The sequence below is a fragment of the Acomys minous genome (genome assembly GCF_964271855.1).
Source record: "Acomys minous genome assembly, chromosome: 10".
Lineage (NCBI taxonomy): Eukaryota > Metazoa > Chordata > Mammalia > Rodentia > Muridae > Acomys > Acomys minous.
Window position 1 is genome coordinate 49,065,890 of NC_140491.1, and position 27,064 is coordinate 49,092,953.

Sequence of the window (27,064 nt, forward strand, 5' to 3'; positions counted from 1 at the left end):
CCACCAGGCTCTCTGTCCCCAGGGCCAAGTGCCACCAACAAATAGTTTGAGCCCTCTCCAGGTCAACAGTGTAAACTCCAGGCTGCCTTGCTCGGCCCCTGCCTACTCTTCACAGAGAACAGGTCTGGCCAGAGAGAAGTTACTTACTGACGTATAAAGGATATCAACAAAGCTGGTGGCTGGCAGCTGTCTCACTGCGTATCATTAGTCCAACAGCCTGGGGAAGCCCTGATGCCTGGGGTCAAGTCTGGCAGGTACAGTGGGGCAACCTCAGAGAAGCCAACTGCTTCTACGGTATTCGCCAGGGGAACCAGCTCAGCAGTACAGCTCAGTGACTAGAGAAGTATTGTACCATGACAGCCATGGAGAGGAAGATGGGGAGCAGGACAGTGGGCAAGACTACAGACGGCATGGTCTCTGACCAATGACTGACTGGCTACTGACCCCCAAGTAACCCTGAAGACCCCCCCTACTGGATCATGTCTAGTTAGGCTTAGAGACAGGAGACAGATTAGAGGAGGGGAGCCAAGAAATGTGAAGGTGCTTGTGGTCCTAATGTACAGGCCCCTACAGGCTACAGCATTTGTTTAAGACATCAGGAGGAGAAGTGGTCTGAGGGTCACTTCCTGATGACCAAGAGCTGTGAAGTAATGCGCTGTGCTCAACCATGAAAGCAAACCTGAGTAACTGTTGAGAGAAAGAGCTAAAAGAGGGTGGCAGAACTGAAATCAAGTCCACTGCACTGAGACCTGCTATGAGTAGAACCTCAGGTGCACAGCAGCCTCAGTAGACACGGTTCATGGACTGGGTCAATCTGCGTCTTGAGCAGCCAGGCCTATGAGTAGAGGCCCTGTCAATCATCCATCTTACTGAAGTCTAGGACAGCACATAGGGGAGCCACTGCCAGGGGAAGATTGCCGATCCAGAGATACAGCAGAGAAGTAAAGAAAGGAAGGAAAACTCACATCAAATTTTCCAGGGTTCTGCTGAAGCTTCACCTTGCCTCCTGACAGGTACTGCCAAGCCCGTCCCCGCAGAGAAGGTGGGATGCCCTTCTGACACCGAAGACGAATCTGAAAATCAAAAGGACAGCTGTGCTCACGCATCCACCTGGCAGCTCCTCTGCCAAGGCTTGGTGGGCCTTCACTGAGCATGTCGACAGAAGCAGAAAAGGAAGAACTAGGGCTTTCCTGCACTGCAATGCTGAGCCCATGGAGGGGATGGGGACTGCAATTAGACATGCTGCCACCAGGTGATGGCAGAGTACACAGTCTCTAATACAGACAACACAGGCATTTCGGAGGTCAGCCACAGATCTGGACCCCAGAACTATAGTCAGCCCTTAGTATTCATGGGAGACAGGTTCTGGGATCCTTGCAGACACCAAACTTTCCTCAAATCCCTCATACAAAGAAGCCAAGCATGGTGGTGCATGCTGTCAGATCTGGGAGGGAAAAAAAAAACCAGGACAGGCAGTTAACTGTGGTGCCTATGAGCCATCAAAGCAAATGAAGGGCTCTAGGTTCACTCAGTATCTGTGGCTCAGCTCAGCTCTTCTCATCATGTCCCCTTCCTTAAACTTCTACAGTCCCAAGGCCTTTGCTGCTTCCCTTCTCCCAGGTCCTCTTCCCTATAAAGCCTGACAAATTGGCCAGAGCTCTCTTGATCCTCTCTGCTCTTGGTTCCTCGTCCCTTCTGGCCCCTCTTTCTTCTCTTTCTCTCTCACCATCACCCCCTCATTGCCCAGTTCAGTCTGCTTGCCATGTTCAGTCTACTTTTCTCTCCCTGTTCTGGACTCTTCCAGATGCCTCTGGCTATACTCTCTCATATCTACAATAAAAACCTTATCCTTGCCTGGTACGGTGGCACACACCTTTAGTCCCAGCACTTGGGAGGCAGAAGTATGCAGATCTCTGTGAGTTCAAGGCCAGCCTGGTCTACAAAATGAGTCCAGACAGGGAAACCATGTCTCTAAAAACCAAACCAAACCAATCAATCAAAAACTTCTCTTCAACCATACCTTGGAGTGGCCATGTCCTCATTTTTATTCACATGCCTCCAATCCCAATGCTTGGGAAGCAGAGGGAGGCTAGCCTGGAACTTGCTGTATAGTCCAGGTTGGCCTTGCACTCATAGAGATCCACAAAGTAAAGGCATATGCTACCATGGCTGGCCTACTACCATGTCTTTTAAGAAGACACAAAACTGTAAGGGAACAAAGGATATTAAAGGAAAGGGGTACAAGTGGGGATATGCTCAATGTACAATATATACCTAAATAAAAATTTAAAACAAATACAAAACAAAGAACAGAACATTTTTCTCATAATGGGGAAAACTTATTATCACAGTCAGAAACCCTACCTCCTCTACTCTGAGCTGTGTGTTCTTTCTACCTCACTAGTTCTTCAGAGACTGATCGGTGGAAGGAGTAGGCTCCTCATGGGCTTGATCTCAAAATGAAGTTCTCAGGGCAGCTATCTCACCTACCAGGTGTGTGAGTGCAAAGGCAGAGGGCCTGGGCTTGTGGGACAATGGCAGAGAGGACAAAGCTGAGAGACACTGACCCTCCCTCACCTCTGTACTAAGCAGCCTGGCCTGAGATCAAGAAGACAAGTGCTTGTGGCATGAGAACAGCTGCTGTTGGTTTGAATCCTACACCAACCTCGGATCAACCACTTCTCACCTGCTTTAAGATCTGAATGACATTACGTATCCCTCTGCCAGCCTGAAGAAGCTCTGTTAGAGGAGGAAATGTGCCTCCTGTAGGGCTTTCTCTCCACAGAGTCCCAGAAAGACACTTGCCACAGAGAAGCCAAGGGCTTCAGTTGTGCCTAACTTCTCCTCAACTGGAAAGCCCCCCAAACAGTCCCATTTGAAGCCTCATAAGAGGGGCACAAAGGACCTTCCTGATGACCAGCATAAGAGAAAACTTTCCAGAGTTTAGGTCAAGTTAAGGACTAAGAAAGAGACAGGCAGCAGGCTGTAGAACACAGTCGGTAAGGAAGAGCAGCTAGTTACTCACAAGAGCCAAGCTGGGGCTTCTGACTGCTTGAAAACTAGGAGAAAAGAGAGCGGAAGAGAACTGCACCAGACACTGGGGACAATGGTCATCTTAAGGAAATTACTTTGGGCAGGTTTTAGCAGTGGGACATAGGACATCCCAAAGCCTCGGGTCCTTCAAGATCCCATACTTGGGCCGGGAGCTGGTGGCGCACACTTTTAATCCCAGCGCTTGGGAGACAGAGGCAGGTGGATCGCTGTGAGTTCGAGGCCAGTCTGGTCTATGAAGCGATCCAGGACAGTGAAGGCTACACAGAGAAACTGGGTCTTCCCCTGCCCTCCCCCCCTAGGGTCTCTCTGTGTTAGCCTTGGCCGTCCTGGACTCACTTTGTAGATCAGGCTGGCCTCGAACTCACAGCCATCCGCCTGCCTCTGCCTTCCGAGTGCTGGGATTAAAGGCGTGCGCCACCATGCCGGGCTTGAGAAACCGGGTCTTGAAAAAAAAAAATAAATAAATAAATAAGTCCCGCACTTGGGCAAGGTCAGCATAAGACATCCTTCCCATAACCCAGCGCACATGCGTTCTGAGGACAGTCCTGGAGCACATTCAGCCCATTGTGATGCCCTCACAGATGCCAGGGCAGGGGATGGAGAGTCAAGAGCACAGCCACCCTTTCCTAGACCCCTGTGCCTTAGACAGCCATCAGCCTGCCTTAGGGAGGACAGGCAGAATAAGTTAGGATAACACATGTGAGGAAGTGCTGCCAGAATACTAAAAAAATTACCAGTATCTATAGCTAACTTAAAGGTCACCGATGACAGCAAGTGAAGCCACACCCTTGCCTTCTGGACTCTGGAAAGGCAAAGCCCTGACTGCCTGCAGCCCCTCCCTCACTTCTGTCCTAAGCACAACTGGGAGGTGGAAGAAGGCGCCCTCCTAACAGGACTAGGGGTGAGTTCAGGAGAAATGTTGGGTCTGAGCCCACTTCCAAAAATGGTTATTATCCTTCCTGTGTCATGACTTCCTGAGTGAAGAATCCACGCTTCCAGAGCCAGGCAAGAGTTACCAGGGCAGAGCCCCATGTGGCTACAGCTGGGGTCTGGGCCTCTGAGTACAGTGGGATAAAGCGTGTCACTGAAGGCCTCACTGGGCAAAGGCAACCCTTCGCCCCTACCCACAGTGCAGGGGAAGCCAAAGGGAGAAGGAAGGGCTGCTGAGTGCTCTCCACAGCTACAAAAGAGAGGTGCAGAGCTAGCTACAGCTCAGGGTAAGAACTAGAGGAAGGATAAGGTGGGACTCCAAAGTTAGCCAGAGAAGAACTGGAGAATAAGTGTCCTAAACATACTGAGTTTGCCAGGTATGATGGCGCATGCCTATAATCCCAGCACTCAGCAGGCAGCAGAACTACAGCTGGAGTTGGAGATCAGCCTCATCCACAGAGGAACATGCATGCATGCACACAGGCAAACAGGCCCCCCATGGGAGGAAGAGAAGGAGAGAGGGAAAGGGAGTGGGGAGATTCTTTCTTTCCTTATTCTATTCTATTCTGTCATATTCTATCCTATACATATTCTATCTCTGAACTCCATCCCCAATCCTACACAGAGCATCAGGAGGAGCCCAGGCCTGTTTGAGCTTCTCCCCCTTGGTAGTCTGTGAAGCGCTTCCTGTTGCCACCTTGTAGGGATCCTCACGCCTACTAGACTAATGCCTCTGAGTCTGAAAAGAGGAAGATGTCTTCGCCTGACTTATACAGCTCACGCATGAAATGGTGTGAGACTGAGCCCACACTTACCCCAGACTTTCAGCCCTGAGCAAGCAGAACTAGACCAGTGTGTTAGCTACGACAGGGGGCAACAAGCTAACTTTGGAAATTTGTGCAGAGGCTGTGGCCATGAAGGGGCAGGCAAAGGGCTCCCAAGGACATGGACACACAACTTCAGAAAGGTGGGTGGGTGTGGTGTTCCCAGACGATGAGCACCAGTACCTAAGGACAGTCTAATTGGACAGGGATGGGCAGTCTCATTTTTATAAAACTACTTGTAAACTGTAGGGTCTCTTTTTCTTTCTTTTCACTCTGGTCAGGACATGAGGAAAACCATTAACATGTCTAGGCATGAAGAAGGCCCTCACTACAGTGGTCAATAGGGCAGACACTAGAGTTTACTGCCTGACTGCAAGTCTTAGGTCACTGGTAGAGCAAGAATGCCACTATTAACTTAATTGGGATGTTAACTAGATTACTGAGGTCAAGATATGAACCCTAAAAATTCTCCCACAAGTTTGGCAGGAATAAAGCAAAATTACTGCTGAGGGCTGTTGGCTACAGTGTGGCTTTGAGGTTTAACTCCAGGACAAAGTTCTATGTGGCTCTTCTCTGAAGTCATTCACCACGTGACCAAAGGAGGACATGTAAGGCAGCCTAGCCTGGCAGTTGAGAGTCCCTATTTGGCTGCAGTGAAGTTCATCCTTTTCCTTTTCCTCCGCGGACTGCTAACTCCCAGCCAAGGCCAGGCCCTTACCTTTTTGTGCTTTTTGGCCATCCATTTGTCCCAGTTGTTGAGCATGTCCAGCCACTTGGACTCCCTCTGCCTCAGCACCTCCAGGGGCACTTCCTCCAGCCTGTGGATCAGAGGGAAGAGCATCAGATGTGTCTAGAGAAACAAAGGCCCTGTTTTGGTCCCAGCCACTAACCTGGCCAGCCCTATAGCCCACTGCTTTCTCTCTGCAGACCCATGATGCTCTACTGCAGATGAGCAGAATTCTGCCCCTGCCACAAAAGTCACAGGCCACATACAACAGGTGCAAGTGCCTATTCTCCCAATGTGTCAAGGGGAGAGGGACACCTTGCCTCTCTGGGGCAAAGGCTGAGTATGTGCCTCTGTGCACTGAAGTCAAGCATTCCTGTCTTGGGCCTGCCTTAGTAAATAAGCCTCTTCAGGGGGCCAGTAAAGCTGGATGCAAAAACTAGTCAAACAACTACAGAAATAACATGCTCACCTCTTCACCCGAGCCAAGCTCGTTACTCAGACTTTCCCTAGTTACACCCTTGCTCTTTCCCACCACGCAACCTCTACTCATGCCAATCTCTTGGCTAGAATGCTCCCCAAGTTGTCTCCACATATTAAAATCATACAGACACTTCAAAGTCCCTTCAAATACTACCTCCTGTATTTGTACTGCTACTGACTGAGCAGCTGTGTCAGTTCTAGGCAGGCTAATAAGATTCTTGTTCCCAGGTCCCTTGTGGAATTGACATTTGATGGGTGCTGAGACTCAGTGCAAGCAGATTAGCACCAAAAAACGGCAGAGGTGGGCTGGGTAGCAGTCCCTGTCTTACGTAGAGAGCAGTCACTGAGGAGGCTTCCTAGGGGAGTAAGCCCTGAGGATACAGAAGTTCACACAACTCTCAAGGACAAAGAAGAGAAGGAGACAAACATATGTAGTGCAGGCATACTACATACGCTTTCTTATCCAGCCTACAGAGTAATGGCAAAGCAGACAAACACAACACAAAACGTACATGTGCAATTCTCTCACACACATAGCTTCCTTAAATGAACTTTATTAGATTATCAAAATCCAATTACATTTATGGTGCTTCTGTGAAGTGTTTTGTTTTTTGCTTTTCAAGTAAGAAAGTACTTGGTCTGGTGAATGTAGCTCAGTGGTAGAGCTTGCCTAGCATGTGTCAGGCACTGTGCTCAATTCTCAGTACCACTAGAAAAAAAGAAAGGAAAATAGTATTTTATACACTGAGCATCATCTCAGCTCTCAGACAGGAGTTTAAAGCCAGTCTTGGAAATATGACCTCCAGTAAAAAAATAAAACGAAACGGGCTGAAAAGATAGCTCAGTGGTTAAGAGCACTGGCTGTACTTCCAGAAGAACTGGGTTCAATTCCCAGTGGGTACATGGCAGCTCACAACTGTGAGTAGTTCCAGTTGCAGGGGACCAGACAGCCAGGTAAAATACCAGTGCACATAAAATAAAAAATAAATAAATCATTACAAAAAAATTAAAGTATGTGACAGTATTAAGAAAGGCTTAATTACAGAAGAGGAAATAGGCTCAGAGAAGTTAAAATACCCAGGGAGGGTATTCCCCTCAGAGCCAAACAGAAAATCAGCAAAGAGCCTGAGACTCAATTCCAAGTGAGATCCTATGTAGCCTAAAGCTGGCATCCAGTCCAATCTGACTTCCCTGAAGGGGCCCAGGGTGGAAGGCACTTGAAGCAGCTCCAGGGAGCTCTCAGGAACAGGGCATAGTGGAGCTGGGCCTGGCCTGGGCTTGGAGTTTCTGATTCTCTCTACCGGAAGGAAACATGCTGCTGTGACTTTTACTGGTTGCAAGAGCAGAGGGAGGGGCCCTGGCAGAGCTGAGGCCTCCAGGACACAAAAAGGCGAGTCCTCTTATCCAGTGCACTTTATCTGAGGAATGGAGCCTGAACTCAACAGTTGAGAAGGAACTTGTTTAGGGTAATAAACCAGACCCCTCAATACACAAGGCACTGTGCCTCAAACTGCTGCTATCTCTCACCACCTAGAGGCAGAACCAAAGCACAAAGATTCTTGTTTATTTCTCTCTTTGATAACAACAAAGCAGTGCTCAAGCCTTTAGGTCAAGTAATTTAAAAAAGATACACAGCCAAGCGTGGTAGGGCACGCCTTTAATCCCAGCACTCCGGAGGCAGAGGCAAGTATATTGCTGTGAGTTCGAGGCCAGCCTGGTTTACAAAGTGAGCCCAGGACAGCCAAGGATACATAGAGAGACCCTGTCTCGAAAAACAAAAACAAAAAACAAAACAAAACAAAAAAAGGACACATGTTCAGGCAACCCCCAAATACACAAGAAACAGAAACCAAAGGTCCCTATACCCCCAGCCACAATGGCGTATAGCAATAACAGTATTCAGTTATGCAACAAGTCAGGCAAGAGCCTTCTACTTAACTAAACAGAGGATAGAGTGCCCACACAGTCAACAGGAAGTACTAGCAGTTATGACTGTGATAACATCTGACTGCGTCCTCTGTGCAGATAAGGAAACTAAGGCTCAGAGATGAAACTGAACCAGGTGTGGTGGCGCACACCTTTAATCCCAGCACTTGGGAGGCAGAGGCAGACAGATCTTTGTGAGTCTGAGGCCAGCCTGGTCTACAAAGTGAGTCCAGTACAGCCAATGCTACACAGAGAAACCCTATCTCAAAAAACAAACTACTGAAATTGTTAGTTACCAAAGACTCCCCACATGATTAAATCTCGGCCTAAATGGCACCTCAACCCTGGGATCTGGCTTTATTGGTAAAATATGACTGTAGAACCTCAGAGATACCTATCCTACCAACTGCAAACACAGAGGAACATACTGAGAGCTCTTTCAACTGACGCCAGATGATAGCTTTGGCAGTTTCAAAGGCTCAATGTCAAACATCAAACCAGAATTCAAATAGGGTAAAAAACAAAAGGTCCTGTTTCCTGGATTCTAAGACAGCACTGAGTCTAGGTTGTACCAATGATTAGGCAAGAGCTCAGAAAGACAAACAACTGATACTGCTCTCAATGTGTTTATCAATCAGAAGATCTGTTTTAAATTTAGAACCTCAAACTGGCAACATTTTGAGGAACTACACTCATTTAAATGGCTTCTCTTGCAATAGAACTTTAATTTGGATATTGGGAAGGCAGACACAAGCACAGTCCCTAGCACTCAGGACATTAACTACAGGTGGTTTGTCTTCCCATACAAGATGTCCATTAAGGAAAATCAGGTTAAAGGACCCTTCAGTAGAGTCAGTCAGGATCCCAGACACTATCTATTCTGGATGAAGGAATTCTTTCTATAACAACAAAGTCTCATGGAGGCTAAAGAGATGGTCCAGCAGTTAAGAGCACTGGTTGCTCTTCCAGAGTAAGTGGGTTTGGTTCCCAGCACCCATATGACAGCTACCAGCTGTCTATAACTCTCATCCAGAGGATCTAATGCCCTCTTCTGGCATCCACAGGCACTGGTGCTTAGACATACATGCAGACAAAACATCCATACACAGTAAATAAGAATAAAATCTAAAAACCAAAACCAAACCAAACACCCAAGCCAACAAGCAGCCCCTCTTCCTTTTCTGTGCTTGTTTTGTTTTATACGCGAACAGGCTACAGTGTGAACTGACTCTGAAAGGATGCCAAGAGGGATGTAGGATGAAGCTGGGAGGAGGAGAACACTTCAAACAACATGGTGGTGTAAATGCCCTAAGACGGCTTCTCTGACAGTACAGAATGTGTGAGCCAAGTGCTGGTGGGGAGAGAAGCTGACTGGATGTTCTGTGGGGGACACCTCAGATCAGCAGCACACTCACTTTCCTAAAGGTGGCCGGGGGTGGGCTTCTGTATCCAAAGAACAAGCTCTGGGGCCTGTCTTTATCGAACTGCACCAGGGCTAGTGCTCTCCCCCCAGGGGCAGCCATCCTGTTGCTGAACAGGTTCTACTGCTAAATGTTCCTTCCCACGCTTGGACAAAAATCTCCTGCTATCTTCTCCCGGTAACTTCAACCCTGCTTTCTGGAGCTATACAATGCTCATGCCCTCTTATATGAGACACACACATACTTATTATCCCTTGTCACCCATCTACCCTGGTCCGGAGTGTTCTTTCTTCCCTCTTCTCTCAGTCACAGCAACCTTTCAGGGCCTCATATACCATCAAAACCTCCAACACCAGCAATAATAGCAACATCAACAACAGTAGTTAGTATTTATACATCATTTACTACTTAACTAATTCCTTTCTCTCACATGTGTTTATCACATGTACATTTCCTTAATAACCGCAGGACAACATCACTCTCCCCATTAATAGTAGAATCCCAGACTTATTATTTTTTTATTAAGTTAAGAACCTTGTAGAAGAGCATAGCTGATACTAAACCCAGGGCTATTTGACTCCATGGCCATGTTCTTTTTTTTTTTTTTTTTCCCCTGTTTTCGTTTTTCCAGACAGGGTTGCTCTGTGTAGCCTTGGCTGCCCTAGACTCACTTTGTAGACCAGGCTGGCCTCGAACTCACAGAGATCCACCTGCCTCTGCCTCCCAAGTGCTGGGATTAAAGGCGTGCACCACCACCGCCCGGCTATGGCCGTGTTCTTTACTACACTATATATAGTCCTACACCTCCAGAAGCTGGGTCCACAGCATCCTCATAGGAAGATGCCCATCTGTGTGCCCAAATGCCTCTAACTGTTCTCCAACTTACAGACCTTTACCCTGGCCTAGAACACTGTTTCTCATACTTTAAACTGAGACCCATAGTAAGATCCATATTTTATACTTTGTATACCTACACATAACTGAAATGTTTTGTGAAACAAGCTATCCTTACATGTTTAAATATGCATTCTGGTTTTTCTTTTTTTTTAATTCTGATTTTTCAAATCAATTTCACATGTTTTTAAAAGTTAGATAATCTGGGCATAGTGGCATACATTCCAGCACCCGAGAGGCTGAGGCAGGAGGAATGCCATGAGTTTGAGGCTAGGCTGGACCACAGACTGAGACCCAAGCAAACAAAAAGCTACTTATGGGACAGTGAGATGATTCAGTGGGTGAAGGTACTTGCCTCCAAGCTTGACAACTAGAGTTCGATCCCTGAGACCCGCATGGTGGACTCCTTTAAGTTTTCCTTTGATCATGCACAATGTAAGTACACACACACACACACACACACACACACACACACACACACACACACTAAATATAGAAAAGAAAATTTAAAGTTACATATAATCCTCTGAAACTGATTAAAGTACCTAAGCATGAAAGAATAAGACATTAGTCTGAAACGAGTGTTCATTACAGTATGGATTTGTTCATATTGCTTAGCACTATCTCTCCCAACTGAATCAGGTCTTGAGCTTCTGCAGTAACTCCTATTTCTGGTTTTCTGTATGACATTATTACTTGTGCATGCATTATATTCAGGCATACAAGGCGCTTCTATCTATAGTAATTTTCTGTCTCTCTAATGCCCATTGAAAAGGAGCCCTCATAGACTAACTATCATTTCCATTTGCACAGTAAAGAAAGTTGACTAGATCAGAGTGATTCAGGCAGTCACAAAACTAGTAGATAAGTGGCTGAACCAGAGCCTCTCTCTGCCACATAACTCACGCATTGCCTCTGACTCCCTGCAGGAGTCTGTGGGGAAACTGGGCCCTCTTCTAGATGCTGTTGCGTGGCTTTACCCTGGCCTGCAGGCTCTTAGAGACAGTCTAACTCCCACCCTGTGTTCTCACAGCTATAGTGAGTAGTCTGCCTATGCGTAACTCCGCCCAGCAAAGCCAACGGACAGGCACTGCTGGCAAGTATGACCTCAGCTGGAAATGGTATGCCTAGGCCATCTGCTGTGTGCCAATAGTTCTGCCTCCTGAGGAGGGAAGCTCAGAGGAGACAAAGATGGCAATTGACCACAGGTCCTGCCAGGCTCCAAGACTACCAGACCTAGCTTGCGGTGCCATTCTGTGGCCCAAGGTGGTCAGGACACTTCATGCACCCCACTTTCTGTAAGCTGTCCCAAAATTCAGAAGCTAGAAGCTTCCAAAAGCTCAAAGGCACAAACCCAGTTCCTAAGGTTCCTGGAAGTTTCTCTCCCCTGTCCCTTTAGACTTCTGCTCTCAACCCCTTGGCTTGGCCTAGGACCCTTAAATCCTTTGTGGAAGATATACCCTGGTCCCCCTCCTACACGCTTCATTCCCTGGACCCTAAGCAGATTCTTCCTAAAGCCACAGACCACAGGACTGATGCTTTTCATCTCACTTGTCAGGGATACTAAATGGACATGGAAGAAAATAGACTGGGGCTATCTGAAATCAACTGACCTAGGAATGCACTACAGTTCCTTCATCTATTAGCTGGTACTTTCCCCCAACCTGATTTCTGGGTTTAAACCCTGGGCCCGTGTCATCACTGAGCCGCATCCCCAACTCTCCTTCATCGTTCATGGGACCACAATACACAGCGTGTACTACACAGGACTACAGTGAGGAATAAACACATGCTGCGGATAGGCAGCTAGTTTACAACTTATATTTGCAGACAGAACTTTCATGCTCATTTTCTTATCTGATCAGTCTCTAAATGCAGTTCCTGGAGGTAAGCAGAATAAGATCAGCCCCATTTTACCTAGGAAGTAACAGAGGCCCACAAGATTATGTCGTTTACTCTATGACACATAAAGTATAATCTCTGGCTTCTCTCACTTTACAACTCTGAGAAGGGTTTCTCCACTCCCTAAGCTTCCAGTCTCTCATCTGTAACAAGGTGGCTATGTCACCTGCCCAGGGAGCAGCTGTAAAGATGACATGTTTCAAGAACTGGCTATGTGCTAACTCTGCTGAGCCACTACAGGGCATGCAAATGCCCCCAGGAAATAGTTCCTATTCCCTCCATTCAGCATGGTTAAGTAATCTGCTCACATCAGATATCCTGCAAGTGGAGGCTACTACTCAGACACAAACCTGTCGAACAAATATAAAGTACCCAAATAACAGACTCTGCCTTTGTCATACTTCCTTTCCCTACTTTCCCCTATCCTTTAAGGTGAAAAAGAAGAACATGACAAAAGCTTTTCACACCGAGCCTCTAAGATAAAGACTAAGTCGCTGAGGAAGTCCCACCAAAGTGAGGAAAATTAGGAATATACAGAGAAAATATGGTTAATCATGAGTCCAAAGACAGTTGGGGAAGGGGAGTTGGGAAGTAAAATGAGGATAAAGAGGCTGGCCTGCTTTACACACTGGGTGGTCACTTCCAGAGTTTATTACTGTAAAAGGCAGTAATGCCTCTAAGTACACATAGCTTCATAGCCAGTTAGGTTTTTTGGTTTGGTTTTGGGGTTTTTGAGACAGGCCAAGTAGTTTCATAGAAAGGAAATCAGAATACGGGAGATGGTAGGTTAGGGATGGTACTGATAGGCAGGTCACACCCTTTCCACCAGGTGTGGTGGCGCATGCCTTTAATCCCACCACTCAGAAAGCAGAGGCAGGGGGATCTCTGAGAGTCTGAGGCCAGCCTGGTCTACAAAATGAGTCCAGGACAGCCAAGGCTATACAGAGAAACCCTATCTGAAACCCTCCCCCAAAAAATCCCCTTTCCAGACGTTGGGGAGGTTTGCGGCCCAGAGGGTTAAGTGACTTGCCCAAGGACATGTGGAGAGTGATAGGGAAAAGGTGATGGCTACAGTAGTCTAGTGCTCCCTCCTGTGGCCTGGCCATTCTGCCTTGGAGCTGGCTGTCAGTGGCTCCTGGGTGGGAGAGTCTGGCTTGCTTTAGTCTCCCTCATTCCCAGTGGAGGCAAGTTCTGGGCCTGCCTCTCTTTCCCATGAGGCATTTATTGGCTCTGCTCCTTCTGGCTCTGGGTCAGTGCACAATGGTAAACAGGTTCTCTCCACCCTTCACTGGCCTTGGCATCCTGGGCCTCTGCCCAGCTCTCCTCTCTGCTCAGCTCCACCCTGCTGGCTTGCAGACTCCAAAAACCAAGGAATCCCTCTTCTTCTGAACTGGAAAAGGTCCAGATAGCAGAATCCCCAGGACAGCTCTCCCTACCAACTACAGGAAGTTGTGGAGCCTTTTCTTAGCAGAAGACATCACTTCCCCAAAACTCAACCCTGGTCAGGCAGAGTGGTTCTTGAAATTTTCTGCCTGTGACTGGGTATCTGGCTCACAGTCTCCCCTGTTGATGCCCAGAGTCCACTCTGATCTATGTGTGACTCCCCAAGCCATCCTTACCAAACTGTTAACTCTTTTTTTCTTTTTCTTTTTTGTTTTGTTTTTGGAGACAGGGCTTCTCTGTGTAGCCTTGGCTGTCCTGGACTTGCTTTTGTAGACCAGGCTGGCCTTGAATTCACAGAGATCCTCCTGCCTCTGCCTCCTGAGTGCTGGAATTAAAGGCGTGCGCCACCATGCCTGGCTAAATAAACTGTTAACTCTTATTAATAGATCTCACCTAACCGTCCAAACTCACTGTGTCCATGAAGTCCCTCCTTGCTGGAACTTCTTCATGGCTGCCTACTGCCCTCCCTCTCAAACAGAACTCGTAGGCCCTGGCTCTCTAACCCTTCTGCCCCTGGCACATCATTCTCTTCACTCCTGGCTTTACCTCTAGGTGTGCGCTCTCTGAGCCACTTCTCTCAGCCTCCCTCCACTTCTAACTGGCTCCCACTCACCACTGAAGACCTCATTCAAAACTGCCTCTCATCTCTATATCGCCTCTAACTGCTTCAGGGCAACACAATCAACACACTGCATCCCATACACATCTCTCCAGATCCTTGCTATAAAGATGAATAAAATACAGCCGCTGCCCTTGAGGAAGCCAAAGTTGCAGAGAGGCAGCTGGGCAGATAAATAACTCACACAAAGTGCTAGCACAGAGCTTGTGAAAGGTTCTAGGAATCTGCAAGAAGTCCCCAGGGCAAAGATGGAGATGTTTAGGAGCTGATTTTAAATTGGGGTTTGACGGCTGACAGGAAGTGGGGAGGCTGAGAAAGGAGGAAAGAGCATACAAGGCAAAAGGCCCAGCATGTCCAAGTGCAAGTTAATAGGAAGGGCATGGCTTGTGCCGGGAATGTGAGCGGTCCAGCAGAGCAGCTTCCCCACCTGACCTCTGCTCTGCTGAGGCAGCATTCCTTAAGGAAGTATGCTCCTAGAGAGCCCCATCAGGCCATTCTTTGCAAAACATTACCTAGTACCTGGCTGACACTTGATCAACACGTGGTGACCAATTTGTTTTGTGACCTAAGGCCTGAGTTCTCAGCCTTGAGACAGACAGATGAAACACAGTAGGAGCAGTCCCTCTGCAGCCTAACACCAGCTTAGGTCTTGCTTGAGGCCAGAACAGGGCCGTACTCAGATCTGCTTGAGGATGGCCTTTTACAACAGTGCAGTTCTATCCAATTAGGTAACTGAATGTCTGTTATAACACTTAGGAGGCATTTGCTAAGCACCAGACACTGCTCAGCATCCAATTGACATTTCATTTAACCCTGGTAACAAAGCCCAGGAGATGCATTCTCCAATTACCAACCCCACTTGGCAGATGGGAAAACTCAGATTTTCAGCAAGCTAATCGCTGCCTCAGGTTTATGGCAAGCAAGCCCTGGCAGGTGAGGCTAGACCCTCTGCTCTTCTCTGACTATCCCAGTTAGTGTACCCAGCCACTTCAGCACTCAGTGTTGTCTACTCAGCTGGATGCACACAAGCTTTGATCCCAGGAGCCTAGAGCTCAATGAACTTCAACCCACAAGCAGTGTGAGACACTCTGCAAGTCACTTTAGTGCTCTGGGATTTGGCTTCCGCTGATGTAAATAAAACAGGGATAATAATAATACCACATCTCACAGAATTAAGTGAGGAGAAGCAAGGGATAGCCCGGGCTACTAGACAAGCTCCTGTGTGAAACTGCATTATGACAGGAATGGTGAGGGAATGGCGGAATCACCTAGGCATGCCAGGAAGCCAGGCACTAATAAGGCCCTAATGGGGAATTCCCAACCTGCCCTGGTAGGTCAGGGACCTCCTAACCCCAAGCTGATTGGAACTGGCCTGACCCCCAAGACCATAGGGTGAGCGAGCAGAGCACATAAGAGAAGTCGAATCTCCATGCCTATACTGCCTTACTTCCTTGAAACTATAGCATAAGTCCAATGAGAGAGGGAGAGAAGGAGAGAACTGAGTCTGTCTGTTCTGAGTATGTGTGTACCTCAAGACAGTCTCACTATGCACACCAGGGTGGCTTTAAAGGCAGAGAGATCCGCCTGGTTCTTGTGGCAGTTGTGGTGTACATCTTTAACCCCAGCACTCGGGAGGCAGAGGCAAACAGATCTCTGAGTTTGAGGCTAGCCTAGTCTGCAGAGTGGGTTCCAGGACAGCCAGAGCTACAGAGAAACCTTGTCTCAAAAAAGAACAAAAATAAAAATTAAGTGTGAAAGCCAGCATGCATGGAGGACACAGAGCCCTTACACTGTGGCAGATAATGTGCTGGGTGCCTTTTAAACATCCTCCTTCTAACATCTCCCACTTCCAAAGCCACCAATGTCCTATTTAGGGATTCAGAGTAGTCACATGCCTGGAAGTGTCAGAAGGAAGACTGACAGCTAAGTTTACTGGTGTCTTAAACTTGGGCTCTCCCAGACCCACATCCAGGTTGCCCTTCCCTGTAAGTCAAGGCAAGGAGGAAAACGGAAAAAAACAAAAACAAAATCGAACAAACAAACAAACAAACAAAAAACCCCAGCATTTTCCAGAGGGCAGGAAGATTGCTTTGTACATACAGTGCCCAGGGCCCAGATGCACTGAGAAAGAGCAAGAGCTCCCAGAACTATGTTCCCTCCCCGGATCCCTCACTCAGCAATTCCTGTCTCATCTCAGAGTATGTGTGTGTGTGCGCGCACACACATGCAGACACAGGACAGGAGTTGCATTCTTCCTTGAAACAACTCAGCTACCAAAACAACACAGAAGACCTGTTAGGAAAAGTAAATATCTGGGGCTGGCCTCAAATCCTAAGACTGTGACAGAAGAGGAAGGAGAGGCCACCAGCTTTAGTAGGATGAAAAATCAGGACCCCAGAGAGCAAGCCCAGATCTACCACTTGCTCAGTCAGTTTCCCTATCTGGAAATGAAGCAAAAATAATTCTTACTCCATCAATTTCCCATTACTCCCATAATGGTTACCAGAGAATAAGAAGATAAGGCCCAATGTAGTGATACAGACCTTACATCCCAGCACTCAGGAGGCAGAATCTGGCCGAAATCCCTGAGCTCAAAGCCAGCCTGGTATACATAGGGGCTCTAGGCCATCCAGTGATACATAGTGAGACACTGTCTCAAAAATAAATAAATACACCCAGGAAGTCTTCCCAACATGCTGTCCAAATATGACCTGAACAAGGATGACACTGACACCACAGACATGCTAATGTGGAAGAAGGAAAGCATACACAGATCCCACCCTACACAAAGAACCACAGACAACTAAGAAATGCTAAAGAGTGGGAGAAATAGTCTTTCCATGGCAAGAGCTCCCCCATTAGCTATCCAATACCAAGTGGTCAGTCCTGAAAACATACACATATAAATAACATATTGATTGTGCAGGTTATTTATATATTTAGGAACACACACACACACACACACACACACACACACACACACCAAAGAAAAAGTGGCCATAAGGGGTGGGGTATGTGTGAGGGTTTGGAGGGAAGGAAAGAGAAAATGATTTAATTATACTATAACCTCAAAAACTAGAAGTTTTAAAAATTAAAAAAGATAAAGCACCCTTCAATCTGATCACATCTCTACACGCATGAGGACCACTGATCCTGTGCACAAAGGGACATCTCATATAAGAAGGACAAAGTATGCTCCAAGCACTGGCTTCTTTGGAATGTGCCACAATGACCCCTTGTGTTGGGGCTACTACCAAAGCATTTTTCCAAGGTCATCTCTCAGAATATTTGAGATAGATGAGTTCTATTTTCTCTACAGGGAAACTGAGGCTTAGAGATACCAAGAGCCTCCTTAAGGTCACACAGCTACTTAGTAGCTCAGGGAGGCCCAGGATTTGGGTCTCTTGATCCCTCCTCAGAAGCTTTTGCACTGTGATCTCAATCCAGTTATCTTGTTTGGGCCTCACAATCCTTTGTACACCTGTAACTACCTGTCTAATGTATGACTTCCTTGTTAGACTGTAAGTCACTTGAAAGCAAGACTGGTTTCTGTCCAGAAGCTGACCCAGGGCTGTGCATATAGTAAGTGCTGGAAGTAGCCCTGTGACTGAATGGAGGGGACATGCTTGAGCCATCAACCACCAGGAGTCAACTGGGAAACTGGCATCAGTACCTTCACATCCCTCTGCTTAGTTAAGAGTACTTCCCCCAGACCATAGCCTAAAGCCATGTTTCTAGTCAGAATCTCTAATCTCTACAACTTGGTGGTGCCCCTAGGAGCTTGCCTCTCATAGGTACAGGACTCAGCTGTCCCAGCCATGACACCAGATAGAAGAAGAAAATAAAGATATTCCACGAAATCGAACTGGCCCTTGATTGTCATCTGCCTCCCTTGATCGGTTTATGCTTTGCTGAAAGCCCTAAATCCTCTGTCCCAGCTGCCATACCACCCTAAGGTAGGATTCCTCTGCCCTCAGTCTCACTCCTAGCTCCTTGGAGAGGAGCCTGGCTCTCCTTGCAGATTTTCTTACCATCTAATTTGTTTACCAGGCAGCAACCACAAAGCTCAGTGTCACTCACCCTCCTGCCTCCCCCAGCCAGGTCAACCAACTCTCTCTCTTGCTAGAGAGAGACAAAGAGCTCCTTGATGTGCCCTGGGCATTCCAGCCAAGCTATGCACCTTGGGAATATGACATAGCTAAATCAGCAGCAGCCCACTGCAAAGGCTCCAGGATAGGCCCTGTAAAAGGCCTTTCCACCCCTGTCACTCACAGGGCTAGCCACAGTCCAAGCTCTAATGACGTGCCAGTCTCTTTCTCACTTCGGTATAACGTCTTCCAAATCTTTTGGCTCATCTTGGTCTCTCATGACAATCTTACCCCCTGTGATCTAGTTCCTCTTTCTGCCATCTTCAACAACTAGCCCCTCTGAAACACAGGAGGACTCAGGCTGGCATTCAAGGCTGTCTGCCTGACCTCTTTTTTCCCAGCCCACACTTGCTTCCATGCTGCCTGCCACCTCTGCTCTTAGCACATTAGACTTCTCAAACAGCTGGCTTTTGGGGTGGAATGTTGCACACAGCCCTCTACCATCTAATGAAGAGACCCTGCGTGTCCCTTCTGAGTGCTAGGATCAAATGGCATGTCTTCATATGTTCCTGTAGGCAAAGCTGCTGCTTCCTCTTGTCGACTCTCAGAGCAGCTGCACACCTCAATTACAGCCTTTATCACTCAACATTGCAGATTTGTTTGTGGTTCTGTCTTCCACCCAGTCTGAATTCCTTGAGGGTAACAAGACAGAGATGTCTTGTTCGGCTCTTGTCCCAGTCATGGCATCTGGCAGAGGAGGCATTCAAACGAGTGTCTGGAAAGTAAGCTCATGGCTAATGTGGCTAAGCTAGCAAAACGAAGCCTTTGGCTGGCTCCCCCGCTGCCACACCGGCTGCCTCCATCACTGCCTAAGCAGCAGTAGAGAGCCAATGTGTGCCAGCCTCTGAAGAGCCAGACAGGGAACAGAGTAGGAGAGATGGAGAAAGGGAAGATGAAACAAAGAAAGCAAGTTGACGGCTGCCCTAAAACCCTGGATAAGGGAGCTTCTAAGCAGGAGTGTTGGTTTGCCAGCGGGACAGCTAGACCAATTTTCTCCCTTCTAGGACTCCCCCCAACAGAACCCATGTGGGAGGATGAAAACTGGCCTGGCTGCTTCAGGACTTATCAGGTGATAAATTTGGGGCACTCTTTTCTGAAGTCTGTAGGTGCTTGTGTTCAGAATGGAGACTGCCACCCTTCAGGGCAGTGTTCACCTGGATAAGGGTTCTCTCCTGCCCACAGGGCAGGGCCTCACTGTGGCCTGAAATGAAAGTAGCTCACTTCACTGACTACTCTAGTCTTTAAGAGCACCTACTCTGTCCCAGGCTCTTGTCACACAACAGTTAATTTAAACCTCACAGCAAGGCCTAAAAGTCAGTATTAGCATAACCTTTTCATGGATGAGACACTGAGGTTTAGAAATGAGGCAACAACTTCACGGTCATGCAGACAGGCAGGCTCCAGAGGCTGTACTAGGAGAGGGCCCAGGACTACCTTCTTCCCCCACCTCGATGGAAACAGATTGGGTGACTGAGCCTCAGTCAGGCATTGTTGTCCCCCACCCCCAGGTCATGTTTCAGGCCAGATGCTGGGGAGACAAACCATCAAGCAGGCTCCACCGCTTATCTCTTTCCCACAGCTTAGGGTTTCTAGCAAGTGGACACACAGGCACCTTCCCAGGACAGCAGCTGGTGAGCTGCTCCTCCTTTACCAAGTCCGATCTTGTCAGAGGCTTCAGAACAAGGCCATCAAACTGGCTTCTCCTTCGAGGCTGAGTAAAAGGAGGTGGGAAGAAACACACGGGAGGGCCCATGGTCTAGAGTAAAAGACCTGGGTCCCACATGCACAGCTGTATTCTTCCAAATGGCCTACCCATAGACCACTCACTGCCAGCTCCATGCCCTCCTGGGACCTCTATTAGCTCAAGAGAGGTGGATAGTCTGAGCTTACAAACTAAAAAAGGCAGTGGTGGCATGACAGCAAACAGGCAGGCTCTGGCTTGCCAGGAGGGCCCTGGCCCCACCTCAACAAAAGCTGGCATAGACCAATCTGTAAGGATGCCAATTAAGCCAGTTTTATGACTTCCAAAGTCACTGGGCTGACATAATTGGTTAGAAGTAGAGGGAACAGAGGATTAAAGAAGACACTGCTGTTCCAGATGTTTCTCCCTGAGCTCAGCTCAAATCACTTGCTCCCCTAACAGGAAGCCAATGCTCACAGGATCCCAAAGAGCATAACTCCTGACTCATCTAGCCTACATACTGAGCATATTGAGGCTGGGTGGGAAGCTCCAGCCTCAGGCCAGCGCTGATAATCACATGGAAAAAGGAGAGAAAGGTTAGGGATTTACCTCTCCAGCCACTAGAGATCTAGCTTGTTTCTTTCCCTCTCCTGACCAACTTTCAGTTGTAGAGACGCCATCAGACAGGTTGCTCTTCCCCTCGAGAGATAGAAGGGTAACATCAATCCCTCCACAACCCTTCCCTGTGCAGAACCCCTGGTCTTTTTGGGGTTACACTATCCTGCTAAGCCTTGAGCCAACCCAGAACTAACGTTGCCAGGGCCTCTGTCTGTGCCTGTGCCACCCACAGGGTCATTCATGGGCTAGCTGCTTTCTTGCCTTTGGCTAGTGTTCAAGAGCAGACAGGGAACAGTTCAGTCCCACTAAAGGTTTCCTACAGAGCAGGCTGAATGACAAGATGAAAAAGTGGAACAGCATAGGGAACTCTGGGTTCAAGCCTCAGGTTTTCTCCTAACAGACTGAAAAAGAAATGCTAACACTTATGTCACATCTATCTGTGTGACAGTGGCCATCTCTAAGTTCACTTTCAGTTTTCTGGCTTAGAATATCTACCAGTACATCATCCAATTAATAAATATTGACAAAACAGAAATAAAAACAAAAGCCAGGCATGGTGGCACACACCTTTAATCCCTGCCCTCGAAAGGCAGAGGCAGGTAGATCGCTGTGAGTTCAAGGCCAGCCTGGTCTACAAAGAGAGTCCAGGACAGCCAAGGCTATGCAGGGAAACCCTGTCAGGAAAAAACCAAAACCAAAGCCAAAACAAAAATAAATATTGAGCATATTTACTCCAGTGCAGACCTGAGGGGAAAAAGGTGAATAAGGCGGGTTGGTCCAGCCCTAAGCTAGTCAGACTAATGACAACATGCTCTTACCCTTCCTGGCTGTTCTGTTAGCCTCCTATACAGCTGAGGGTGTATGAAGTGACGAGGAAGCAAAGGAAGTGATAGCAGATAGATTCCTGTTAGTTACCTTCAGTTTTACCTGTCTGCCAACCAGATGGGTAACCAACCAGTCAGTTTTACAGATTTCCTGCTGAGGCTGAAGGGTCATCATGATGGATGGTGAAGCTGGTCCTGACCTGGGATTCTGACATCCTGGATCCAAGTTCGAGTTCTGCTGTATTATGCTGTGTGAATTTAAACAAGCTTTGCTTCTCTGGTCTCTGTTTTATCTTCTATATAAAGGTTATACTAGCTTCTCTCTCTTCTCTCTCTCTCTCTCTCTCTCTCTCTCTCTCTCTCTCTCTCTCTCTCTCTCTCATTTTCAGACAGGGCTTCTCTGTGTAACCCTGGCTGTCCTGGAACTCATTATGTAGACCAGGCTGGTCTCAAACTCACAGAGATCCTCCTGCCTCTGTCTCTCAAGTGCTGGGATTAAAGGCATAAATGGCACTGGTCAATTTCTTAAGATCTGTTCCAGCTCAGTCCACAATTTTAGATAAACTTCAGGCCAGTATGCAACAGACACTAGAGTGAGGAGGCCTCTGATTTCTTTCCTATTCTCACAGTCCTCGGCAACTAGCAAAACTGACCTGTACTGAGACAACCTTTGGCCCAGGGTGTCTGAAATGGACCTTTAATCTGGAGACAGAGTCCCCATCACCTCCATGGCAGGCCATTTGTGCTAATGTTTCACTTCTCTGGGATAGCACATGGACTCCTAGCCCACAACCACGAGACTAGGTTCAGGGCGGTCACCCTGAAACCTCCCACAACTTCCCCTCTACGGCCTTGGGCAGGGACTTACTTTTGGCTTTTTCAGAATCACAGTATAAACTAAACAAAGAAGATCCAAACTTTCTGAAATCAGAGACTTTGCTAACCAACAAGCTGAAGAAAGCAAGGCAGGGCGACAGAAGTAGAGCTGGGACCTAACTCCAACCTTGGCCTCACAGACACCAGAGATTTAGAGGGCATCTGCACAGCCATATCCCAGGTTTGCAGTTGGAGGGTGGAGAAGATAGATATCTGGCTGCCTGGCTGGGGATGAGAGCCAAAGGGAGTTGCTCCCATTGGGCGTCACTTCCCACAAATACCAGAGGTACGCCCTAATTTTTCTCTTCATTTCTCAGACCCTTAGAAGAAGAAAACTATTTCTGGGGCTACCACTTGTGCCAGGCATGGTGCTAGGTGCTCAAATACCAGGGGTACGCCCTAACTTTTCTTTTCATTTCTCAGTCTCTTAGAAGGAGAAAGAAAACTATTTCTTGAGCTACTACTTATGCCACACACAGTGCTGGGTGCTTTCATATATCTAACTTTTGTTTTTCTCCATAGCAATGGTCATAGGCACTACCTTTGCCCTTGAATAAGCAGGCTAGGGACTCAAGATCTATCCAAGGTCACAAAGCCAGAAGAGTATGATCATAAAGTCTGACACTTCCTCACTCTATCACATCACCCTGCACTCTGAAATCTGGTTAAATGTCCAACAAGCATGGAAGAATTCTAATGCTTTAGAACTTACCAGAAAATCTGAGCTGTTGCTTCCAAGACCCCACAAGTAAAACTGAGAATTCCTTCCCACCCCCTTAAGACCTCACCCCTCCCAGGCTCTTGACCTCTGATGACTATGCCCCAACTGAAACACACCCTAATACTCTCTAGGTTTCCACAAGCTCACACCAAAGAAACTAGGACAAAGTCAGAGTGAAGGGTGAGAATGAGGGGCTCTCGGAGTTCTGAACTGGACTAGGCTTAGCCTAATGTGAGCAAGAATGGAGGGGCTGGAAGAGACAGCCAGGAGGGAGGAGGAAACTCCATTTAGGTCAGAGGCCCAGATTTGTAAATTTCTCATGCTAAGGAGGAGGAGGCTTGGTAAATAAGAGACTCTTGGGCGGGGTGGGGGGGTGATATTACAGAAGTGACATTTATATGGGACAACTTTATGGAGTGGGTTTCTTTTTTTCTTTCTTTGGTTTTTCCAAGACAGGGTTTCTCTGTAGAACAGAGCCCTGGCTGTCCTAGACTCACTTTGTAGACCAGGCTGGCCTCAAACTCAAAGAAATCCGCCTGCCTCTGCCTCCCGAGTGCTGGGATTAAAGGCATGCGCCACCACCGCCCGACTGGGAGTACGTTTCTTAAGACAGGTGAGCACTTCTGTAAGTCACAAAAATAGCTGGGGACACCTTGGGCAGTCACAACCAGTCAGAGAAGAGGGGGGATATATCCTGGAGTAGGGCTCCCCTGGTAACTGTGAGGCCCTGTCTTCTCTAAACTGGGAGGCACAAAACGGAAGGAAAGTGTGTCATTCTGAGTATAGCACTAGTCAGATACCACAAGACAACTGGAATATAAGTTGGACCTAGAAGCCATCTTCCTGAGGGGACCACCAGATTGCACCCACAACCTCTGGGAGGACTGGCTTCTAGGCGTTCTGCGGAGCCCACTATGCCCATCTTGGAGGCAAGGTGATACTCCACTGTTTCACCTTTCTCTACTAGCTGGTGGGGTGCCTGGGTACTCAAGGGTGGGGTGCTACATGAGTGGGGCCCCTGCTGTCTCCCTCCTACTCCTGTCCTAGAGATCTGGATTTGGGAAGGAAATATAAACACCTAGCAGCCTGGGAGTCTACTGGCTGGCTCCCGTAGTGATCAAGCTGACAGACAGTACTAGAGGTGAGGTGCTGTCACCATGTAACTACCAGGAAAGGGGAGTGTCTGCCCACCTGTTGCCTGTGACAAATGGACAAAGCTGACTCTTGGCAGAGGGTGTGTGTGTGTGTGTGTGTGTGTGTGTGTGAGAGAGAGAGAGAGAGAGAGAGAGAGAGAGAGAAAGAGAGAGAGAGAGAGAGAGACCGACAGACATTCTCTGACCTTTCCACGATGGAAAGAAACTGCCGGTGACAAGACGGGGCTGTCTGGGAGGGAGCTGGCCAGTGTCAACCCTTTTAAGGCCTATGTGTCTGGATATGAGGGTTAGTGTGACCTGGAATGGGGTGGGGCCGGCCGGGAGTCCTGAAGTCTTAAGATTTCCTGGGTTAAGGATCCTGAGGTGGTGGGACAAGGATTCTGTGAGGGAGGGAGGGAGAGACGGAGAATAGCTGTGGGGAAAAAGTATGGGGCAGCCATCTGTGCGCATGTCAGGGGGTGGCAAAGCCAGGGTGACCTGGTGAGTTTAGAAGCTGGTGCTGGTGGCTATCCCCGAGTTGGGAGGGCACGGGGAGCCCTCTTTGGAGGGAGCGGATCAAGTCGGTTGGGTGAGGGGTGGAGTGGGGGGCGGGGAGGAAGGGGATGGTCTGACTGTCCGTAGGTAGGAAGTAGACTGCCGCTTGGGGCGCGTCCGTGGGGATGGGGCAGTGAAGACACGTTGGTGGGTCAGGCCCACGCCTGCGCAGGGCCCGCGCCCGGCCCAGACCCCAGCGCTACTCACGCGCCCTCGGCGCCCTGCGAACCCACGATGAAGCCGAACTTGTCGATGCGACGCTCGGCGAAGCCGTTGGCCTCGGAGTCGGAGCCGAGCGAGCTCAGCTCGTCGGCGGTGGCGGCGTCGGGGCCCTGGGCCAGGCTCTCCCGGGTCCCCGACAGGCTCCCGCCCGCTGCGGGCGCGCGCGGCCCATTCTCTCTGCTGCTTTTCGCCATCCCGGCCGCGCCCGCCACCAGAGCGCCAGCGGCCACCTCAGTCGCCTCAGCCTCCTGGCCTCCTCCGACGCTGCCGACGCCCCGCCCACGCGCCGCGCCCATTGGCTGCCGCAAAGCTGGGGGCGGCTCCTCAGGGAGCTCCCACCACGCGCCCAATGGGTGCCGAGGGTCCCCGGCTCCGCCCCTCCCCCAGACCGGCGCCAACTGGATCGACGTGAGGGGGCGGGACAACCGTCAACAGGGACCCGCCTTCCCCGGCTGCCAATCACGAAAACTCACCTGGACTAGCTCGTCTGGCTTTTCCGGGTTGGCCCCGGGCTGGCGTGTCACCTGCTGCGGCTCTCCAGCCGAAGGCTCAGGACTTCCCCGGAGGTCCTGCCGGCCTCTGCCTCCATGGGCCGGATCCTTGCGAAACAGGGTCGTGGGTGGGGCTGCTTCGCTCGTTTATTTTGAAGAACAGTGATGAGACACAAGTTGAGTTTAGGGAACTGAACCACTCTACTGCTCTGTTTAGGGGAGTATAAATTAGCTCGTGGGACAATTCTATAAGAATAACACTGATCCAGGCGTGGTGGCGCACGCCTTTAATCCCAGCACTTGGGAGGCAGAGGCAAGCAGATCTCTATGAGTTCAAGGTCAGCCTGAAAGCCTGGTGTGGTGGCACACGCCTTTGATCCCAGCACTCGGGAGGCAGAGGCAGGTAGATGTCTGTGAGTTCGAGGCCAGTCAGGTCTGGTCTACAAAGAAAGTCCAGGACAGTCAGGACTTGTTACACAGAGAAACTTTGTCTCGAAAAACCAAAAAATAAAAAAAATAAAAATAAAAAAAGAGTGGGGGTGGGGGGTGGATGGCTCAGAGGTTAAGAGCACTGGCTGTTCTTCCGAAGATCCTGAAGGTCCTGAATTCATTTTCCAGCAACCACGTGGTGGCTCACAACCATCTATACTGGGATCTGATGCCCTCTTCTGGCATGTAGGTGTATATGCAGGCAGAGCACAGTATACACATAAAAACAAATCTTAAAAAAACAAAACAAAAACTCCTATTTAGCAAAGGTAGCTTCCAGCACTCACTCACCGTTTCTGGAAACCACTGTTCTACTTTGCGCCTATGTAGAGTCTTGTCTTGCTTGTGATATATAGGCTGTCCTTAAGCTTTCTTATCACTGCTTCCAAGATACATCTACATTTGAGTGCTTATTTGTGCCTCATTCTTTTCCTTGCTGAGTTATATTCCATTGTGTGGGCATACCACATGCTTATACACTATCAGTGAAATTCATTTGAATACTTCTTTTTCTTTCTTTTTTATTAGGAATAAAATTGTTTGACCAGGTAATGTATTATTTTTCACTTTTCTTAGGTAAAATTTTCTAGGAGGAGCTGGATGTGGTGGTGCACACTTGTAATCCCAGCACATGGGAAGCAGAGGCAGGCAGATCTCTATGAGTTCAAGGTCAGCCTGAAGCAGGGCATGGTGGCCCATGCCTTTGATCCCAGCACTTGGGAGGCAGAGGTATATATATTGCTGTGAGTTCGAGATCAGCCTGGTCTACAAAGTTAGTTCAAGACAGCCAAGGTTACACAGAGAAACCTTGTCTTGAAAAAACAAACAAAAAACAAATCAAGGTCAGCCTAGTCTACAAAGCGAGTCCAGGACAGCAGGGCTGTTACACTGAGAAACCCTGTCTCAAAAAACAAACAAACATTCTAGAAAGAGAATTTCTGGATTTTAATGGTCACTCTGGTTAACCTTTAAAAATGTTGGGCTGGAGAGATGGCTCAGCAGTTAAGAGCACTGTCTGCTCTTCCTAAGGTCCTGAGTTCAATTCCCAGCAACCACAAGGTGGCTCACAACCATCTATAATGTGAT

The 27,064-nt window shown here is 48.4% G+C and overlaps 1 protein-coding gene and 2 long non-coding RNA genes across 4 annotated transcripts in view; 1 reads left to right on the forward strand and 2 right to left on the reverse strand.

Moving 5' to 3' along the window:
* Positions 1 to 25,277, reverse strand: part of TBC1D10A (TBC1 domain family member 10A) — a 31,153-nt gene extending 5,876 nt beyond the window's left edge. The window contains exons 1-3 of one of the 2 annotated variants that reach the window (XM_084798781.1): positions 24,984 to 25,277; positions 5,527 to 5,626; positions 966 to 1,073 (exon numbers count right to left, since the gene is read on the reverse strand). In XM_084798781.1, the coding sequence (XP_084654907.1) occupies positions 966 to 1,073; positions 5,527 to 5,626; positions 24,984 to 25,192 (417 nt within the window). In that variant the 5' untranslated portion in view covers positions 25,193 to 25,277. Of the gene's footprint in view, positions 1 to 965; positions 1,074 to 5,526; positions 5,627 to 21,582; positions 23,129 to 24,983 lie in introns of those variants that run through there. The other variant, XM_084798782.1, reaches the window with a different exon arrangement.
* LOC311607165 lies at positions 9,918 to 21,576 on the reverse strand. The gene is made up of 2 exons (XR_014782548.1): positions 21,341 to 21,576; positions 9,918 to 13,851 (listed from the first exon to the last, which is right to left on the reverse strand). It is a non-coding gene; the product is annotated as an uncharacterized lncRNA (long non-coding RNA).
* Positions 13,851 to 20,796, forward strand: LOC311607167. Its single transcript, XR_014782549.1, has 2 exons — positions 13,851 to 20,645; positions 20,682 to 20,796. It is a non-coding gene; the product is annotated as an uncharacterized lncRNA (long non-coding RNA).
* Positions 25,278 to 27,064: the final 1,787 nt, after the last annotated feature.